The sequence below is a fragment of the Mus caroli genome, chromosome 9, assembly GCF_900094665.2.
Source record: "Mus caroli chromosome 9, CAROLI_EIJ_v1.1, whole genome shotgun sequence".
NCBI lineage: Eukaryota > Metazoa > Chordata > Mammalia > Rodentia > Muridae > Mus > Mus caroli.
In genome coordinates this window covers 42049826-42069670 of record NC_034578.1, presented here as the reverse complement: position 1 = coordinate 42069670, position 19845 = coordinate 42049826, and the positions used below count along the sequence as shown (strand labels likewise).

General features: G+C 49.3%; 1 protein-coding gene across 2 annotated transcripts; it reads left to right on the top strand.

The window, feature by feature from the left end:
* The first annotated feature begins 6226 nt into the window (after positions 1-6226).
* Positions 6227-17224, top strand: Tmprss4 (transmembrane serine protease 4). 2 transcript variants are annotated; one of them, XM_029482118.1, is made up of 10 exons: positions 6262-6340; positions 6929-7010; positions 8907-9008; positions 10233-10273; positions 11812-11971; positions 13209-13375; positions 14205-14303; positions 14518-14660; positions 15941-16090; positions 16539-17224. In XM_029482118.1, exons 1-10 carry the CDS (start codon positions 6334-6336, stop codon positions 16548-16550), a joined length of 963 nt encoding a protein of 320 aa, XP_029337978.1. In that variant the 5' UTR covers positions 6262-6333; the 3' UTR covers positions 16551-17224. The 2 variants fall into 2 exon arrangements, with proteins under 2 accessions (XP_029337979.1, XP_029337978.1); XM_029482119.1 differs by lacking the exon at positions 6929-7010 and having other exon boundaries at positions 6227-6340; positions 16539-17222.
* Positions 17225-19845: the final 2621 nt, after the last annotated feature.

The window sequence follows — 19845 nt, the reverse complement described above, 5'->3', positions numbered from 1 at the left end:
AATAATAACCAGAAACAATAACTCGGCAAGTAGAAACAGTACCTCCTTTGTGCTCTGGAGATAATGTAACAGTAGACCACAGAGTCCCCAAAGAGCACCAGGCTTCCCATGGCTCTTCCTGTGCCTCACCCAATGAACAAACCCAACAACTGCCAAACCAGAACACCTGGTGGAAAGGAAGCTGAAAGGAGAGACCGGGCAGCTGCTCAGGTGATGGGGAACACTATATAAACCAGGCTAGATGAGTCAGCCAGCTGTGGATGGGGGTGGCGATGGGGGTGGGATCTGAGCTCCTGAGTCCCAGAAGTCAGGAATAACACTCAGGTCATTCGGCACCAGAAAACCAGCCTGTGGATGTGACTCTGCGTGTGTGTGTGTGTGTGTGTGTGTGTGTGTGTGTGTGTGTGTGTGTATGCTGAATTAGCCATGAGATCCATTTGGGTTAGTAAATGAAGTCAATTACACAGCATAAAAAGTTCAGAGTACTAAAGTCCAGAAGTAAATGTGACCGGAGTCCCTGCTGTCACTCAAGAGGGAAGGGACAGGGGAAATACCACCTTCCTGGAAGCTCTATCTAAAAGCAATGGCAGGAAAAACAGACAGAAGAAACAACCACAGGCATGGAGGATATTTCTAAACTTTAGTTAAGTTCCTTCCTGAGGAATATCCCTTCCAGAGAAGGGAGAGCCAGGACACACTTTTGGGCTTGGACACAATCCAATAGATTGTTCGCTAACCGCGAAAACAAATCAACCTCATGTCCCCAGAAGCAGGTGACCAGTAAACATGTCATGCATGGATGACTGAACAAAATATTGATGTGTCCGTGGCCATGGGAACCGGATAATTCTGAAGACTTGATGTAAGGACTTTTAAAAAACAGGACTAGCTAGTATTATTGATAATCTACTTTGTGGCAGGTCCTAACAACTTACAGGCCATACCATGTCTTTTTTCACATCCTCAGTACTGGGCCTCTGTACAGTTAAAACTCTCCATCAGGGAGGCACAGAGTTTGAGCTTTCTTATCAGGCCATTGATACCATAATGTATGGGGCACTGGCCTCTGGCAGACATCAGGCTGAGTTTCAGCTGAGCAGAGGACTGTGGGTAGAGCCAGACACATGACTGGCACTGTCTGAGACCAAATAAAGTGAGCTTGGAGAAGGGCAGACAGGATGCGCCTAAGAGAACAGAGCCAAGAATGGATCGTTTCCCATCTGGTGAACACTAGTTGGGTATCTGCTGTGGGCCTTGCTCTAGGCACTGGAGACTCAGAAATGCACAAAAGACACCGTCTTCCATGGTGGCTTCATTTCCATTTCAGGGAGGGGTGAGAGGAGACAGAAAACAAGCCAAAGTAGGTCAGAGATGATAAGTGCTTTGGGAGAAAAACAGGCAAGAGGGGAGGATGGGAAATGCACAGTGGTCTCATCTTAAACAGGAAAATCTAGAGTGGGCTCACCCAGAAGAGACTTGAAAGAAAGGCTGGAAGCTGAGGGAGTGAGCCATGTAGGTGTGGAGGCAGAAGAGAGGCCGCCTGCTACTTTCTAGGTTTCTGACTCTCTCAAAGCTTCTTGCCCAGCCCCCCTTGGGAGGAAGGCTCCCAAATGCCTCGGGAGTTCATTGCCTGAAGGAAAGGGACCTGAAAAGGTCCAGAGCCTGTCTCTGATGCCAACTGAGGACTTTTCACAACCTTGTCATACCCCATCTCCTTGGCCACCCATGTGTTCTTTTGTGTCACTGTGACCGATACACCTGGCACAAACAACTTCATGGACACAGGACTCATTCTGAAATAATGCCAGGATGTTTCAGTCCATGGAAGAGTGTTAACAGAGCAATTCACATGATGTCGCAGAAAATGGGGTTCACAGAAGGAAATTTTAAAAGTAGGCAAAGAAAGTAGCCTCCCAAATATAAACCCTCGGGATCTACTTGCTCCAGCTCAGCCTTAACTTCCCAAGTTTCTAGACATTTCCAAAATAGTATCACCATTTGGGGACCAAACATTCAAAACTGTGAGCCTGTTTTATCATTTCAGATTCCGACTATGACACTGTATGAAACAAAGGCGGGACTGCTTGATTGTTTATTTGTTCATTTTACAATTTTCAGGCAATGGGAGCCGCCGATGTGAGCTCCCTGGTCCCAATCTCTTTCATTTCAACCCTCTTGCTCCCTGACAAGGAGTGAACCCTCTCTAGTTAACAGTCTCCTCACACACCCTCTCTTGTTCAGAGCGTTCAGTGGCTCCTCAGTTCTGTCAGGACAAATGCCCAGCCCTAGTCTGGTATTCAAGTCTCCACAAAAGGCCTTTGTCGTTCTGCCTCCCAACAGGCTTTGACCCACTTCATACTCTAGGACACTAGATGCTCACAGCACCCACTCTGTGCCTGGGTCTGCACTGTCCCAGAGCCTCTGTCCCCTGTTTCTTCATGTATCAAAGTACCACCCACTCAGGAAGCCTTTCCCAGCATTCCCCAGGTGATGTCTCTACTCTACCTTCTTCCACCTGGTGGACTGCCATTTGTCCTGTTTTCTTCTTCTCCGAGACTCTAATCTCCTTAAAGACAAGGACCATGCTGGGGACTTGCTCTGTGTTGGACTAACTTGGAGGTGGGGGCCATCATAATACATAATAACTCACAAGTGCTTATCAAAACTCTGCTACATCTTCACTGTGTGGGGGAGGCAAAAAACAAGGCAGTGGGCAAGGGATGAGGCCCAGGTGGTAGAATGCTTGCCTAACATGTGTAAACCCTTGGGTTCCATCCCCAACCCTACAGAGACCATCGGAGGTGGTATATGCCTCAAATTCCAGCACCAGAAGGATCGAAAGTTCAAGGTCATCCTGGTCTACATATAGAATATGGGGCTAGCCTGGACTAGGTCATCTTGGTCTAGTTCTCGAACATGAGGCTAGCCTGGGCTACATGATCTAGCTCTCCTGCCCTTTAAAAAAATTATCAGAGAAACAACTGTAGTAAAGAGGAGGGAAGGACTGATAGGGGTCAAGTCTAATGTTCTCCAGCACTGCAGGGTAACTGCAGTTGATGACATTTGATGTTCCAGAAGAGCTAGTGAGAGAATTCTGAATGTTCCCCACATATGCACAGAAATAAATGTCTTGCACGATAAACAGTAATTACCCTGATCTTATCATTATGTGATACATGTGCTATTATAACATACATGTGTTAAAATGTAACACTATACTCCCCAAATACAATTATGCATTGATTAAAAATGAAAACATATTCAAGAATGGGGCCAGGACAAATGATAACATTTCATATTATCATGGTAAGTGCCCAAGTGCATATGTGACGAGCTTGGGCCCTTCCCAGGGCAGGTACAGGTCAGATCCGGCAAGAATGACATCTTGTCAAAGGTAGGGCAAGACAAGGGGAGGTGGCAGGCGCTGCCGTCTCCTTTGAGAAGTAGTTATGAAAGATAGGTGAATCTGGGCGAGGGAGGAAAGGTTCTTAAAGCTCAGCTTTGCCTGCAGGGATAATCCCCACCAAACTGTCTCCAGAGCATCCAGGGCAGAGGGCTATGGGCCTTGGCAGGGATGGGTTCTGAGTGCTCACTGCAAGCTCCTCCCTCTGTCTTTCTCCTTGCAGATGTTGCTCCCTTTCGCAAACCCCGAAGGCCCCAGGAGACCTTCAAAAAGGTGGGGATCCCCATCATTGCAGTGCTGCTGATCCTGATAGCCCTCGTGATTGTGGCCCTCCTCAGTGAGTTACAGCCCCCACATAGCTTTCACCCCACCCCACTCCCCTATGAGCCCCCATTCTCACCCTCACCCCCTCAGCCAGTTACAGCCCTCACCAGTCCTCCCATGCACAGTGATAGGCAGGTGATCTGCACACAGCTTGGGGGGGGGGTAAATGAATTCTCATGCCTCATGTATCCACCCCTGCTTAGGAGGTAGCCTTCTAAGTGCAAGGGGAAGGTGAGCGCACCCCTCCGTTCTCCCAGATGGCTTCTCTTCCAGATGGTTGCTACACACGTGGCACCCATTCCAAACCCACACAGGCAGTGGCAGAGGTGCCCACCCCCAGCTGCCTCCTTCCCATCTCCTGCAAACTGACAGCTGGTGGTGGAGCAGGGTGAGGGGGCTGGCTGGATGTCTGTGCAGCCCTACAGCTGTCAGGCTAGAGAGTATTTCTGCCTGTAGAGATTGGAGGCAGAAGGGGTACTAGGGAAGATGACTGGGCAGGTAGAACTCTCTGCACACCCCAGCTCAGTCTTCATGAACCCTGATGTCATCTCAGGCAGCACACACTGCGACAATGATTTCCAGAGTTACAGCAGAGACGGGCCACCACTTTCACAGCACGGAACTGAGCATAGAAGACAAGCTTAAGAGTCAGGGATGGGGATCATGGCTCCTCCAGGGAACCTGTGCACCCAGATAGGAGCCCATTGAGCCCCTCAAGTATGAAATGCCTTTAAGCATCACGAAGAGCAATGAGAAACCTTATGTGCAGAACCTGGATTAAAAACTAAGAGTGTGTAGCAGGCAGAGCAGGGACCCAGGGCATGTAGTACCTGTACAACCGGGCACGGCCCACCCTTGGGGAGCCTTACTTAGCGCTCAGGTGACATTTGCACTCGCAGCAGACACCACCCATTGGATGGCACACAGAGACCTTCTGCTTGAACCCTTAATTCTACAGTTGGACACTGAGGTTCAAAGCCCAGGCAAGGCAAGCAGGAACAGAGGCTGGGATGGGGCTCCAGTTCTCTGGCTGACCAGGTCCTCCTCGTAGTAACAGTGGGTATCCACAAGTCAGACACCACCTCGATCCTTGAGAGCACCAGGGTGGTTATGCGATGTATAAATCATTTCTTCTCCACCTGAGATGGCCCAAAGCAGCTGTGTTCGTTAGCTTTCCATTACTGTAACAAAACACCAGAAAATAACTCCCAAAAGTTGTCCTCTGACCTCCAGTCAGGGACGCACGTGCTCACACGCCCACCCGCCCGCCCGCACACACTACAGAAACGATTTATTTTTAAAATTGGCTGCCTGCCTCCAGCCAGCCTGACTTTCAGAAAAAGCAGCCCCTCTCTGTCCCCAATCGCCTGCTTGACCCCAGTCCACTCTGCCCCTCCCTAATGTACCTTTCAGTCAAGGTGATTCTGGATAAATACTACTTCATCTGCGGCAGTCCCCTGACCTTCATTCAGAGGGGCCAGTTGTGTGACGGCCACCTTGACTGTGCCTCCGGGGAGGATGAGGAATACTGTGTCAAGGACTTCCCTGAGATGCCCGGAGTGGCGGGTGAGTCCAGGGACTGAAGGGCAGGGGCAGTGGGGGATGTCTGCTCAGATATGGTCTCTGCCCCTCTTCTTTGTCAGTGTCTAGCCCTGGTAGAAAAGGTCCCCAAGAGCAGGGCCGTAACACATCTATCATTAGATCCCAGCACTGGACAAGACACACTCTCAGGAAGGGTTTGATGGCCCCCAGGGGACAAGGGAGCATTGCTGATACTAGGCTGGCTGTTGCTGCCTTTCTAGAGTGCACGACCTTGAAGGTTCCTCTTTGATAACTCCAGGAGACTAGAAAGGTTGTCACCGTGTCATTTAGCCAGCCAGCCACCCTTCTGTTCATGGGCTTACTAGAGAATAGGACAGAGGGAGGTGACTGAAGAGCAAGTGTCTCAAGCATAAAAGCTGGGCTCCTCCAGCTCGGATTGACCCACTAACACTTAGCCCAGAAGACCCTTTGAGGGGCAGGGCTGAGTGATGTCCCAGGCATTGGCTCTTAACTAGTAAAGTCAAATGCCTGTGGGTGCCTGCCATCCTCATACCAATACACCAACAGAGGTTTTCACTCCAACTCTTTTCTGACCTTTCATAAAGAAGCTACCAGGTCCCTGGCTGAGATGCTTCCCCAAACCAGGGGAGCTGTGTAGGCCACGGTAAAGCAATTTTGTCAGTGGTCATCAAAGCTGATACTTATCTGAGCAGAAAGAGAGGCTGTCAGTCGTTGTCCCTAGGCAGCTGGTCAAGCTTCCCTGTAGCTGCTATCCAAATTAGGCTCTAGTCAACTGGAAGAACTTCCCTTGAGGTTGAACATGTCCTCAGTTCTGGGTTGGGGAGCAGCTGCGAGGGAGGGGGCTGGTCTCATGACACGTTCCAAGGGGCTTGGCTAAAGTGGCCCCACCCTCCAGCTGACCCAGGCGCCTTCCCTCCTAGTCCGGCTCTCCAAGGACAGATCCACCCTGCAGGTGCTGGATGCAGCCACAGGGACCTGGGCCTCAGCCTGTTTCGACAACTTCACAGAAGCACTGGCCAAGACAGCCTGCAGACAGATGGGCTATGACAGGTACTCAGTCAGGGCCATAGGAAGCTGTCACCTCACGCCAGCAACCTCTCTGCCTGCCTTCCTTCTCTCCTTCCTTCCTTCCTTCTCTCTTTCTCTCCTCTCTTCCTTCCTCCCTTCCTTCCTTCCTTCTTTCCTTCCTTCCTTCCTTCCTTCCTTCCTTCCTTCCTTCCTTCCATCCTTTCTTCCTTTGTGCCTGCCTGCCTCTCTTCTTCCCTCCCTCCCTCTTTCCTTTATTTTCTATTTCCTTTCCCTAAAATTACAGACACAGGATTTATACAGAACCACGTTTGAATCCCAGCGCTTTCCTTAACAAGGAGCATAGAGATAATCCCCCTGCATCAGTCTCCTCAGAGTTACTAATGTCAATCTCATAAGAGTTTTCTTTTCTCCCCAACTTCCTCTCCTTTGCCCTTTCGTGAGAAGTCTTCCCCAACCATAACTATACACACAAAAAATTTTCATATGCAAAGTCATCTAGGTTAAAATTTAGCAGGCAGGAAGACTGGGGGTGTAGCTCTGGGGGTAGAGCACTTACCTAGCACGTGCAAAGCCCTGAGTTCTGTTCTCTGTACTTGAAAACAAAAATAGCAAGGACTAGCCTGGTTCTGTTGGGGCCTTCACCAGAGGCCCAGCTCTCTCATGGAAGTGCGGAAGCAGGAGTGGAAGGAAGGTATGTGAAGGGTAATTAGCATTACATATAGTTATATTCATTTGATCTTGGCAGACAGCTCAAAGCATGGTTATTATTAAATCTATGTTAGAAGTGGGCTCTCAGAGAAGAAGCAGCTTGCTCAGGCAGAAGCTGGGAGGTAGAGGTTAGAATCTGTACCTGCTTTAACCCATTCCTGGACACCATGAGTTCTCATAGTGGTCTGTTTGTACCGCGAATTCTCTCTACTCACAAGGCTTCACCAGCGAAGGAAGGGAGAGTGAGAATTGATCCCTCGAGGAGCCTACCTGAAAGGAGCCCAGGTGATCTGCTGCAGGCAGGGATCACACTCTCCCTAGCAGACTGAACTTCCTTGAGACTCTAAGAAACTGAGTCCAGAGACAAGGCAAACTGCTAGACAGACATTGCCCGTCGATCACAGTTCTCTCCATAGATCCCTAAAGCAGCCTCAAGGTTTGTACAGTAGATGTTCTGGGCAGCCAGTATGAATCCATATGGCCTCTGTCCCTCTGCCCCCTCTTTGTAAAGATCCTGCTCTCTTCCCTCCAGAGGAGGAGAACTCCCAACACTGTCGAGAAAAGGGACACCTGTCACCTTATTTCCAAGGACAGCATGCCCAGCACCTGCTGTCCCCTACTTCCCCTGCAGCCATCCCCTCCCCCACTGCAGTCCAGCCCACTGCAGCGTCAGCTGGACCAGATGCAGCAGGCTGTCTCAGTTATGAAACCCGGAGTTTCCTGAGGTTCTTAAAGTGGTAGACTCCCAGATTTCCTACACTTCTAGAAAGCACTGAAGCTCCAGTCAGCACCACCTGGCCTCTTTCTTTAGCTCTAGGATATCAAAGTTCATTACATCACTGCCCAGGTTAGCTTTGCTGGGCGTGTTTACTGACAGCCTTCTCTCTCCTTCTGGGTCAGAACTCTCTGCTCAAATCTCTCTCCTTTTTTCCTGCCTGGATTGGAAGGAGACCTTTCTGACCTAGGAATGCAAAGCCATAGGTGGTCCAGTGTAGGAGTCAGGGACCACCTGGCTCATGCATCATTTTATGGAGAAAATTGGGACTCGGGGAGACACATAGGACAAACATGACTTGCCCATGGTCACACACCAAACTGGTGTCAAATCCAGCATATTGGAACTTAAGTCTTGGAAGCTCTGTAGACACTCTGGTCATCCCAGCTCCAGCACCTACTTCATCAAGAAAGTGTGCGCAGTCCTATCTGAGTGTGGACTAGCCAGCCAGGGACATGAATTGACCCCAGATATCTATGCAAAGCTTGACCTGAGAGGACAAACTGGAGAAGAAGGGGGGAATTCAAAAGATGAAAATTTAGTGAAGAAAGAGCCAGAGAACAGAATAGTTAAGGAAGGCTTCCTGGAGGAGGAAGACTTGAATATGGGGTTTGAAAGAAAACAAACATGGATTAGCAGAAAGGAAGGGAGAGGGTGGTCCAAGTTGCAGGAAGTTCCATCCAGACTCTTATGAGAATTAATCCAGGCTTCTCCTGTCTCCTGTTTCCCTTATATGGAAAACCAAATATCCACACTCCAGTTCCCTGTGTGCTGAGACAGGAGTTCATCTGGGTCCCTTTGCTTCTTTGCTCCTGCTGATGTGACCCTAAAGAGATACTGGGACATCTGAGACAGGGACAGAGTTGGGTGTGAGGAGAGCAGGACCCTAGTCCTCTGCAGAGCTCCACTTCTGGGCCAGGAGTCCCTGCCCAGGAAAGCGAGGCCACCGGCAGCCTGCCTTGATGTGGGGGACTGTTCCTGCTATCCAGCAAAGCCAGCCAGCCATGCCCCACTAGCCTGTGCCCCCTCCTCTGGGAGCAGGGGCTCTTTCTGCCATCTAATTCAGCCTCTGCCTCATCTCACAATTCACTCTTCCTACCACAGCCAACCCGCTTTCAGAGCAGTGGAGATCCGTCCAGATCAGAACCTCCCTGTTGCTCAAGTCACAGGAAACAGCCAGGAACTTCAGGTGCAGAATGGAAACAGGTGAGCGAGAGGAGACATTCTGACCTACAGAGACTAACTAACGCTGGGAAGTGGCTCAAGGTTGCAGCAAGGGGAACACGAGCCAGACAACAGGAAGAACTAGCCAAGCAGCTCATTAAATGTCCAGGGTTATGGGATTCCACTTTCAGGCTCAGGGGTATTTTCTGTCTGCCTTTTACTTTAATACAACATGCATTGTCCTGCTCAAAGGCAGAGCAATGAGCAGTGACCTTCCTCTCTCCCTGAACTGTCAAGATTAACGCCTTCCACAGCTCCTTCATGTTCCCTAGTGAGTTACCTGGTAGGCAAGAGCCTGAAAGTAGCTTTGTACTTTTCCATCACTTCCCCAGGCCAAAGCACCACCTTCTAACACTCCACAGAAGGCTCTCCAGCCCTCACCTCACCACCCCACATTAGAGCACGGCTGATTCAAAACAAAATCTGCTACAAAGCAGCCGAGACTCCAGGAGCAGGCTGGCGTCTTAGCATTCAGGACGCTGGACAGAGCCTTAACACAGTAACTCTTTTTTTATTTTATTTTATTTTATTTTTATTTTTGGATCAAATTTTAATTTTTAAAAAATTTTTATTGGATATTTTCTTTATGTACAATACAAATATTATGTCCTTTCCCGGTTTCCCTCCCTACCAGAAACACCCTATCACATTCTCCCTCCCCCTGCTTCTATAAGGGTGTTCCTCCACCCACCCACCCATCCCACCTCCCCTCCCTCGATTCCCCTACACTGGGGAATCTATCGAGCCTTCATAGGACCAAGGACCTCTCCTTCCACTGATGCATGACAAGGCTGTCCTCTGCTACATATGCAGCTGGAGCCAACACAGTAACTCTTGAAAAGGACCAGGTTAGAGATAGAATCTGCAGGATTCCATCAAAATCCTGGTCTGTTTGGGAGGGCCACAGTGCGGCAGGTTCTGCTCCCCTCCCCCAGCCCCCCGCCTGCTGCCCAGGATTCCAGGAGCCCAGACTGGCTTTGCACTGGGCAGGACTCCTTATATTGTAGGTACACGCACAGCAACAGCAGTGTTGCACTAAATCAAACCACACTGAGTATAATGCAGATCCACACACACTCATGGTAAAGTTTCTGAGGTTCTGCAGTGTTGGGGGATGGGGTTGAATCAGCAGTTCACAAAGGCTGAGTTCTAACCTCCCAGTCAAGGGGAAAGCAGAAACCACAGGGCCCCATCTTTCTCTTTCAGATCCTGCCTCTCAGGCTCCCTGGTTTCCTTGCGCTGCCTTGGTGAGTTCACCCTCTCTCTGAGAGTCTGGGGCCTAGGCCAGCAATGGTCAGGAAGAAAGACCTTCATGCTTACTGCTCTGTCTCCTGGTCTCTAAGTCCCACTCTTTGGGGCCAACCTTAGACTTACAGATCAGTGTTCCTTCGCATGGTTAATGCCAAGAACCCCCTTCTGCCATCTGCTCTCAGTTCATGACCTGAGCGTGTTAGATTTTCATTGCTGTACTGAAATATCTGAGGCAGGATAATGTCATAAAGAAGTTTTGCTTAGCTTACAGTTTTAGAATCTGGAGGCCTAAGACCAGAAAGTCACCTTGGTTTGGCCTCAAGTGCTGGCCTACTGTTGGGTGGTGGATCAGATGTGGGTGAAACAAGAAACCAGACAGCAGGGTGGGCTCCGTCTTGTCCTAAGTTCTCGAAGACACTCAGGGATCATAGAAAACTACTTTATCCCCCTCAGAGGGCAGCTGCTCTGATGACCTAAGGGCCATTAGGCCTCACCTCTTAAAGAACCCACCACTTTATCATCACCATACTCAGGGCTAAGCCGCCACCTTTGTGGAGGCACACTCAAACCATAGCCTAAGTGTTCCGGAGACTTCCAAGCAGGTCACTGGCTGGATGGAAGCTTTGATAAGGCCATGTGAACCAGTCCATAAGACTATAGACCCCCATCTTGCCAACCAAGAAACTTTGAGTGAGTGAGCACAGAGCAATTTGAAAACAGGGTTGGGTCAGATAGCATTTGGCAGGTATGGAACCAGGCAGGGAAGAGATGATGGGGAAGGGGCCTCTTTGGAAAGACCAGAGAGGCACAGAACATGGCAAGGATGTGGCACTGGAGGTTTTAGTTTGGGGTTTGTTTTGCCTTTAATTATGGGGTAGGTATGTGCATGTGCCTGCAGCACCTGTGGATACCAGCAGAAAGCATCAGATGCTCTGGGGCTGGTTAGAAGCAGTCGTGAGCTGCCTGTTGTGAGTACTGGGAACCAAACTCGAGTCTCTGAGAGAGAAGGAGGCACCCTTAGCCACTGAGTCATCTCTCCATCCCTGACACTGAAAGTTTTAACTCAAGTTCAAAGGTCAGATGTAAAAGGTAGACCAGAAGACAGGGTGGCCAATGGGCAGGTCCCTTAACAGAAGGAAGAAACCCAGTTCCTAGAACGTGCTTATTCCCTGATACCAAAGTAGCTTGTGAGTATCTGTTTACTCAGTGGGGAGTTTCTAGGGACTGTCCAATTTGGGCAGGGCTTTCAGAATTCATGATTCCACGCCCTGGTTTAAAGATGATAAATTCCCAGCACAATGGTCACATCCATGTTCAAAAATCTAAATTCCTAAACACACACTAGAGGTGGGTTTCAGGGGAACCTGTGGGTCATGTTCGATATCTTCCCACGAATGATTCAGAGCTGGTATGGGTGGATTCTCCCATCCTTCCCATACTATTTCTGAGGGCCCTGCTCCAGGGGTCTCTGGGCGAGGCAGCCCCTCCCCAGAAGCCTGACTCCCCCTCCTTTCTTTCCCCCCATTGAGTCCAGACTGTGGGAAGAGCCTGAAGACTCCTCGTGTGGTGGGTGGGGTAGAGGCCCCTGTAGATTCTTGGCCATGGCAGGTCAGCATCCAGTACAACAAGCAGCATGTCTGTGGTGGGAGCATCCTGGATCCCCACTGGATCCTCACAGCAGCCCACTGCTTCAGGTAAGTGCGACGAGTAAGCTAGGAGAGAGAGAGAGAGAGAGAGAGAGAGAGAGAGAGAGGCCATGGAGGGAGCCAGCCTTGCTTCCTGATTGAGCACCCATGCCCCGCCCCGTCTCCCCTGGAAACCATCTCTAGTGTGCAGCCTCTGTGCAATGAGACACCAGCCATGACGTCCTTGTTAATTAAGTACTGAAAAATCTGTGCTGGTCTCCAAGGTTAAACTCTATTGGGTGGAAAGCTTCAAATACCCAGGATCTTCCCTCCATAGCGTGTCCATTCCATTCATGCTACAGAAGCGCTCCCCACACATCTGAGCTCCCGAGAACTTGTCTCCTCCTTGCAAGTCCTCCAGGAAATGACACCAAGATCTAGAGTCACTGCCTATGTCTAGAAAGTATAGAGTATCCTTCAGGCCAGCAGAGAGGGAGCTGGCTAGGGAAAGCCTTGGGAAAGGAGTTCCACCCAGGGCTTCTCCGTTTTCCTTCATCCATTTCATTCAGCATCTAGAGAGTACCAAGAACCAGCCCTTCAGTCCCTGTGCACCACATAAACCTCATTGTTGCCTTCAAGGTCCCCAGGTCGAGATCAGGGGTTTTTCAATGTTTTGAGACTGATAAGGGCACTAAATCCCCTCCTAGGGAGGTCCTGCACACAGGCAGTGCCTGATGTAAAGAAGAATAAACAAAAGCTTGAGCTGGGCAGTGGTGGCACACGCCTTTAATCCCAGCACTTGGGAGGCAGAGGCAGGCAGATTTCTGAGTTCGAGACCAGCCTTGTCTACAAAGTGAGTTCCAGGACAGCTAGGGCTTCACAGAGAAACCCTGTCTCCAAAAAAAAAAAAAAAACCCGAAAAACAAACAAACAAAAAACAAAAAACAAAAACAAAAACAAAACAACAACAACAAAAAAAAAGCTTGAAAGCTCACAGATGGCAATGCAAAGATAAAAACAAGGCTGGAGGAGAGGCTGCCCAGTCATGAAGACCCAGGAGTGGGGCAAGCCATCCCCAAGCCCTCTGGGTAGAAGTTTCCTTGTGTGATTTTTATGAAGAAAAAGAATCAGATCTCCTTTTCTAATTTGGCTTCAGGAGGGGGGCTCTCAGACTGTCTTTTCCACCAACCCTGTCTCTATCATCCCATGACCTCCTAAAGCATCAGTAGACTTGGGGACCTAGCCCTAGGTAGGTAGAGCCTCTAGGTGTTTGGATTCCCCCTGATCTAGCTATCTCTACCCCTAGGAAGTATCTTGATGTGTCAAGCTGGAAGGTGAGGGCAGGCTCAAACAAACTGGGTAACTCTCCATCCTTGCCTGTGGCCAAGATCTTCATCGCTGAACCCAATCCTCTGTACCCCAAAGAGAAGGACATTGCCCTTGTTAAGCTGCAGATGCCACTCACATTCTCAGGTAGGAGGTGGTCCCTGGTCAGAGGGCCCCCAGGTTAACCTTACTCAGGTTCTGCTAAGCAGCTTTAGATGCATCATGTTCCCACTCAAGACCTCAGCTTGCCTGTGGGTATCCAACTAGTATGTCTACTCAATATCATTGGTGCCATGAGACCCGCCCTAGCTGTCAAGCTGACATGCACATCTTCTCGGGCAGAGATTCTTCCAAGTCTGTTTGCTCTATCTGGAAGATCAAGGTCATCTGCTCTTGGGCTTGTCAGGACCCTTTTTAAAGAATTGTCTGACCCATTGCTCACCCCTGACCTGTGCCCAAGGCCCTGCACGATAACCCCGCCAAAGTGTCAGTGTGCTGCTGCCTGTTTTCCTCCAGGAACAAGGAACCTAGCATTTCCTGGTTTTTCCTTTGTGTGTGCATGTGCGTGTGTCAGAAGACAGTGGGGGCAAGGAAGGAGGTGAACAGCTTAAGTGATGTTTGTGGTTCCCAGGGACCACTGTGGGGAGGTTGGGTGGGCAAGATTGAGCATGCTTGAGAATAACTGTCTAGCCTGCAGAGGTTGACCTCTGACTGCTCAGTACCTAGATTTGAGTGATTTGGGGCAGAGAAGAATACTGGCTTGGAGCGTGAAGGTGTGTAAGGTCAAAATGGGGGCTCTAGATTAATTCGTTTACACACCACCGAGGGCCTCACTGGTAAGTGGTTTATTCTCTCTAGGAACTAGCTAGCCTAGTCTCACTTAGACTAGCAAAATCCCCAACATGAGAAGGCACCAGATGTAGAAGACAATAAGCCATCCCTAATCTAGAATCTTCTTTCCCTCTGCTCCTGGTAGGCTCAGTCAGGCCCATCTGCCTGCCCTTCTCTGATGAGGTGCTTGTCCCAGCCACACCAGTCTGGGTCATTGGATGGGGCTTTACAGAAGAAAACGGAGGTGAGTCTTGGGCTCAGAACCTCAGCTGCCTTCCACGAGGGCCTTATTACCCTCCCCAGTGGTAACAAGAAAGAAGAGCATCCTTCAGAAAAGTCCACCCTGACTGACCAGGCACCAAAGTTCCCAGCAGCAAAAAGTATCGATGGCCCAGAAAATTAACCTGGGCTGAGGGTAAAGGGGAGACTAAGGAAATACGTTGCTTTCAATCTCCCAGGGAAGATGTCTGACACGCTGCTGCAGGCGTCAGTCCAGGTCATTGACAGCACACGGTGTAATGCAGAGGATGCCTACGAAGGGGAAGTGACCGCTGAGATGCTGTGTGCAGGTACCCCACAGGGTGGCAAGGACACCTGCCAGGTGGGTCCTCCGAAAACCGTGGGGAGCTCTGTGAAGAGGGATGCAAGTCCTAGAGAGATGTGAACCCCTACAAGCTGGATGCCCATGTGGAGGTTGTAGCGCTCAGTTTGTGATAAAGGAAGACAGAAACATGGTCTGAGAAAGTTAGAAGGAGGGATGGGTGGGTAGGTGGTAGTTAGAAGGAGGGATGGGTGGGTAGGTGGTAGTTAGAAGGAGGGATGGGTGGGTAGGTGGTAGNTTAGAAGGAGGGATGGGTGGGTAGGTGGTAGTTAGAAGGAGGGATGGGTGGGTAGGTGGTAGTTAGAAGGAGGGATGGGTGGGTAGGTGGTAGTTGGCTCTAGATGAGGGGAAAGAATCTAAATTTTACAATTAAAGATGACATTGCTACTTTCTCTACCCACCCTCACTCCCCATCATCTACGACCCCTTTGGGGGCAGTGGCTCCAGGTCTCTTTTCCCTCTCACTGTCCCTGTTCTTTATTAGAAAGCTCATCTCATCCTAGGCGAGCTTTGGTACATGGGCCTGCCCCCATCTCCATGGCCAACGGGACTTGTGAGCGATTCCGATGTACCTTCTTAACACCCCAGACCCCAGAGGATCTCTGGAGCCATTTTTATTCAAATTTCTCAGTCTACGCCCATCTCCAGACATTAAAATCCTCACTCGAGAGCTGTCTCGAAATCTTTCCTTATGGGCCATGAACATAGCAGATTTAAAGACCGACTGTGCCTGCCCTTCAGGAACTCATGGTGGTCACACAGAGATATACAAGCAGGCTGTCAGGCCATAGTGTCACTGCTCTCAGAGAGAGGCAGTGAGTGTAGGTTTCACTGCTTGATTTCTGTCACCTGCTCATTCATTGGCTCTGTCAGCCCTTTTTGATCACTAACTTCCTGAAGGCAAAGGTCCTTTTTCAAGTCCACTGAATCTCAGTTATGCAGAACATGACGTACCACAGACAGGCCCTCCGCCACAAGTCAATAGATGTAGGAACTACTGGACTTAAACTAAGTTCACTTTGCTAGTGTGACTTATGAGCCTCTGATCAGGCAGGCAGTATGCCCTCAACTTACCTGCCCACAGATGGGCCATTCCCTGCTCCCCCAAGAGTAACGGACACTGAACAATATGAACAAGAAGGAGGGTGGAGAAGTGAGCATGCGCAGAGCCACAGAAAGGGCAGGGGTGGGGTGAGGTGGTGTGAGGTGTGTGTGTGTGTGTGGGGGGGGTGACAGATGGGCCTGCCCTCTCCAGCAGCTCCTGCCCTGACTTTCCACAGGGTGACAGTGGTGGGCCTTTGATGTACCATTCTGACAAGTGGCAGGTAGTAGGCATCGTGAGCTGGGGCCATGGATGTGGAGGCCCAAGTACTCCTGGAGTGTATACCAAGGTCACTGCCTATCTCAACTGGATCTACAATGTTCGGAAGGTGAGTGTTCCAGCCCCACAGGAAGCCCTCCCTGATACTTGATTTCTACCCTGAGGGCATGCAGCATCCTTAGATTTGATTTAGATAGCTCTGACAACCTTCTACATCCCAAGTACATTTCCTTCCCTGCGAGCTGACAGCCTGAGATCTCTCAATTGAAGCCAAGATTCCTTAGATTGGTGATCCTGTGAAATGCAAATAACGCATGGTACAGAATCTCAAGCTTTACCATCCTCTGCAGCCAGAGTGAGCCTGCTGGGCCCTTTCCAGGGAGATGATGCTAAGAGTGAAGAAAGGGTTGTGAGGTGTCCTGGTCCCAGGAGAGGAGAGTGGGCAAACAGGCAAGCAAAATGATCTTAGGAAAGGAAGATCCTGTCAACCCTGTTGCTCCTTTGTTGATTTGGAGTCATCTGATTTTCTGTCTGCCGTTGCCTTTTTTTCTTTCTAGTCTGAGATGTAACGCTGCTGTCCCCCACATCCAGAAGCTGCTATCCTTCAGACCTACCTACTGCGTGATCCCTCAAAGTCAGACATGGGACAAGAGCCTCCTTGAACAAACTCTGGTATCCCTGCAGCAAGCAAGGATACATTGCAGAGGTGCCCGGAGTGGAGTCAGATGGGCTAGCTCAGCCACCCCTGCATCTCCCAAACCCTGGGAGACATGTGGCCCATGGGAGTAAATCCAGGACATTGACTCGACTCTCAGAAGTGTTATTCAGCCAAGGAGGCTCTCCCTTCTACTGAAGGAAGGAAAGTCAGCTCTCTCATGAAAGGCCAGATCACTGGCTGAGTAGATGAGACAAGGGTCTGAAAGGCCTTTGTCATCTTCTTTGCCCAGTCCTGAAAGCACTGACGTAAGAGTTCAGTCAGTTCTAATGTAAGGTGTATATTTTAGTGTCAGGGTACTGTTATTGTCACCCCTGTGGTCAATATCATTAAACAGGTATGAGAAATCGCTGGCATAGACTTCCTGGACTGCTTAATAAGAATCCAACTAAGGCTGTCACATGACTGTTCCCCAGAAAATGTGAACAAGTATCCATCTGACACACGGCACCAATGACAAACCAAAGAAGTTATTCTGCCTGAGTCTCGGTTGCTGAACCAATAAATTAGCTGCGGTTTCTTGCATATGCATGGGTAACTGCCTCACCAACATAAGAATGCATGAAAGAGACATCACTTAAATTCTCTGCACAGCATTCAGTTTCACTGCGAAGCTCTATCCTGTGTATCGCTGCTCCCCTGGCAATTGGTGACTGCTTGTGTGTCCTTGGAAAGGACCTCAGGAGTCTTATGACTCTCTGGGCTTCTTGCACCTATAGATCTCATAAACCATACCTCTCATTAGCTTTCTATGTCTCAGAAGCCTCCCTCCTCTCTCCAGGAAAGACTCTTCAATTCCAAGAAGATTACACTCAATGCTCTACCCCTTCTTCTGGCTCTTACATGTTTTCACTTGTTTTGCTTTAACCTCCTCCTCTTCGGTGATGTTCCCTGAGCCTCAGACACATTGTTGTAGACAGCTGATGTCTTAGTTAGGGATTCTACTGCTCTGATAAATGCCAAGACCAAAAGCAAGCTGGGGAGGAAAAGGTTTATTTCAACTTATAGCTCCCAGGCTATGGTCCATCACTGAGGGGAGCCCTGGCAGAAACTGAAATCAGGAACCAGGGATCAGGCACTGAAGCAGAATCCATGGCAGCATGCTGCTTATTGGATTGCTCCTCTGCTTATTAGATTGCCTAGCTCGCTTGCTTGTACCACTCAGCCCAGGAGTCCAGAAGTGGCACCGCCCAGAGTGGGCTAGGTCTTTCTCTATCTGCTAGCAATTATGGCCGTGCATATGAGCCATCGGGGTGGAAGCATTTCTCAGTTGAGGTTTCTCTTCCCACTTGATGCTAGTAGCCATATCAAGTTGATGAAAAAAAAAAAAAAACTAACCAGGACAGGTAGTTATTTTCTGCCACTTCACTACTGGGGCCACTATGTGACAGCAACTGTCACTTACTCTTAATAATGCATTACAAGTCTCCAAAGTAACCACTGCCAACTGCAAAAAAAGAAAAAAGAAAGAAATTTCCCTCCATAACTAAGCTGACTGCAGCAGTAATCTATAGATATAAACATAAATGTCTAGAAGGCAATTAGACATATCATATTCATTTACCAATGACAATAGCTTCCCTCTTGGAGCCAGGAGCCTCTCTGGCAACAAGTCTTTGTTCTGACTTACATACCAAACATGAGCTCCCTCCTGTGCAGCAGGACTTAAATCTCACTAGAAAGTAGTTAGCCACACCTATCACAGTTGACCACACCCATTACAATTGGCCATACCTATCACAGATGGCCCCACCCACAGCAGTGTGTCACACCTATCACAGTTGGCCACAGCTATCACAGTTGGTCAAACCCATCACAGTTAACCACACCCATCACAGTTGGCCACAGCTATCACAGTTGGCCACACCCATCACAGTTGGCCACACCCACCACAGTTGGTCACACCTGTCAAGTTGGCCACACCCATCACAGTTGGCCACACCTATCACAGTTGGTCACACCCACAACAGTGTATCACAAACCCATCACATTTGGTCACACCCATCACAGTTGGCCACACCCATCACAGTTGCATCACTGTAGCACCACAGCCACATCTTATCTGGCATATTGATGATGTAGCACATGGGGTCAAATAACAGCAGGACTGTCAACAATTTTCCTCTGGCATAGGATAACACTTTCTGGCACTGGAAAAAGACATGGGGCCGGAAGTAAGTTTCCAGATCAACCCCAGCCTCATTTCTCTCTGTCCTACAGCAGAAGTGTATGATAGCTTCAACAATAAGAACTCGCCATCTACTTCTGGCATACAACCAACAGCAATGGCGATAACATTTATGGCTTAAGGGGCCTCCTCAGGGGCTTGGTGGCCAACAACTTACAGGGTGGTAATCCACCTCTGGTACGAAGATTCTATTCGGTAACCTTATGGCTTCTGGCTATGCCTCTTCCACCCACACGGAGTGTCTTCACATAAGCTCTTTAATTGCTGCTTTTTTTTTAACTGTTCTTCCAGATGCCTTTCCAAATCTGTAAGATACTCAAGGTTTAGTGTTATATAATACAACTTTTTATAGAGGATAGACAGCCTCTCAGAAGGCCCACCACCATCTGCTCCAGGCAAGTGCCAATTGGTCTTGAGAGTCAGCAGCCAAGGGCACAGTTAAAATAAAATGTTAGCAAGCTCCAATGCCACGTGAAAGACGCTAGCACTGATACCAGTTGTCCAGTCAGTGAGCAGGGTTGGGTACAGCAGTATGGGGAGACTTTCCCATCCAGCTTTCCATAATTGTTTTAGTCAGTGCTCTATGGCTGTGAAGAGATACCACGACCAAGGCAACTCTTATAGAAGAAGCATTTCATTGGGCCTTAATGACAGTTGCAGAGGTTCAGTCCATTATCATCATGGTGGGAAAGCAGAACAACATGGTCCTGGAGAAGTAGCTGAGAGTTCTCTATCTGTATCTTCAAGCAAGAGGAAGAGAGAATGGGCCTGACTTGGGCTTTTGAAGCCCCAAAACCCACCCCTAGTGATGTTTTCTCCAAATATTGCCATACTGCTCCAACAGGGCCACACCTCCTAATCCTTCCCAAACAATACCTAATGACTACCCATCTGAATACATAAGCCTAGGGGCTATTCTTACTCAAACCACCACAATAATTGACCATAATCTTCTATGAGT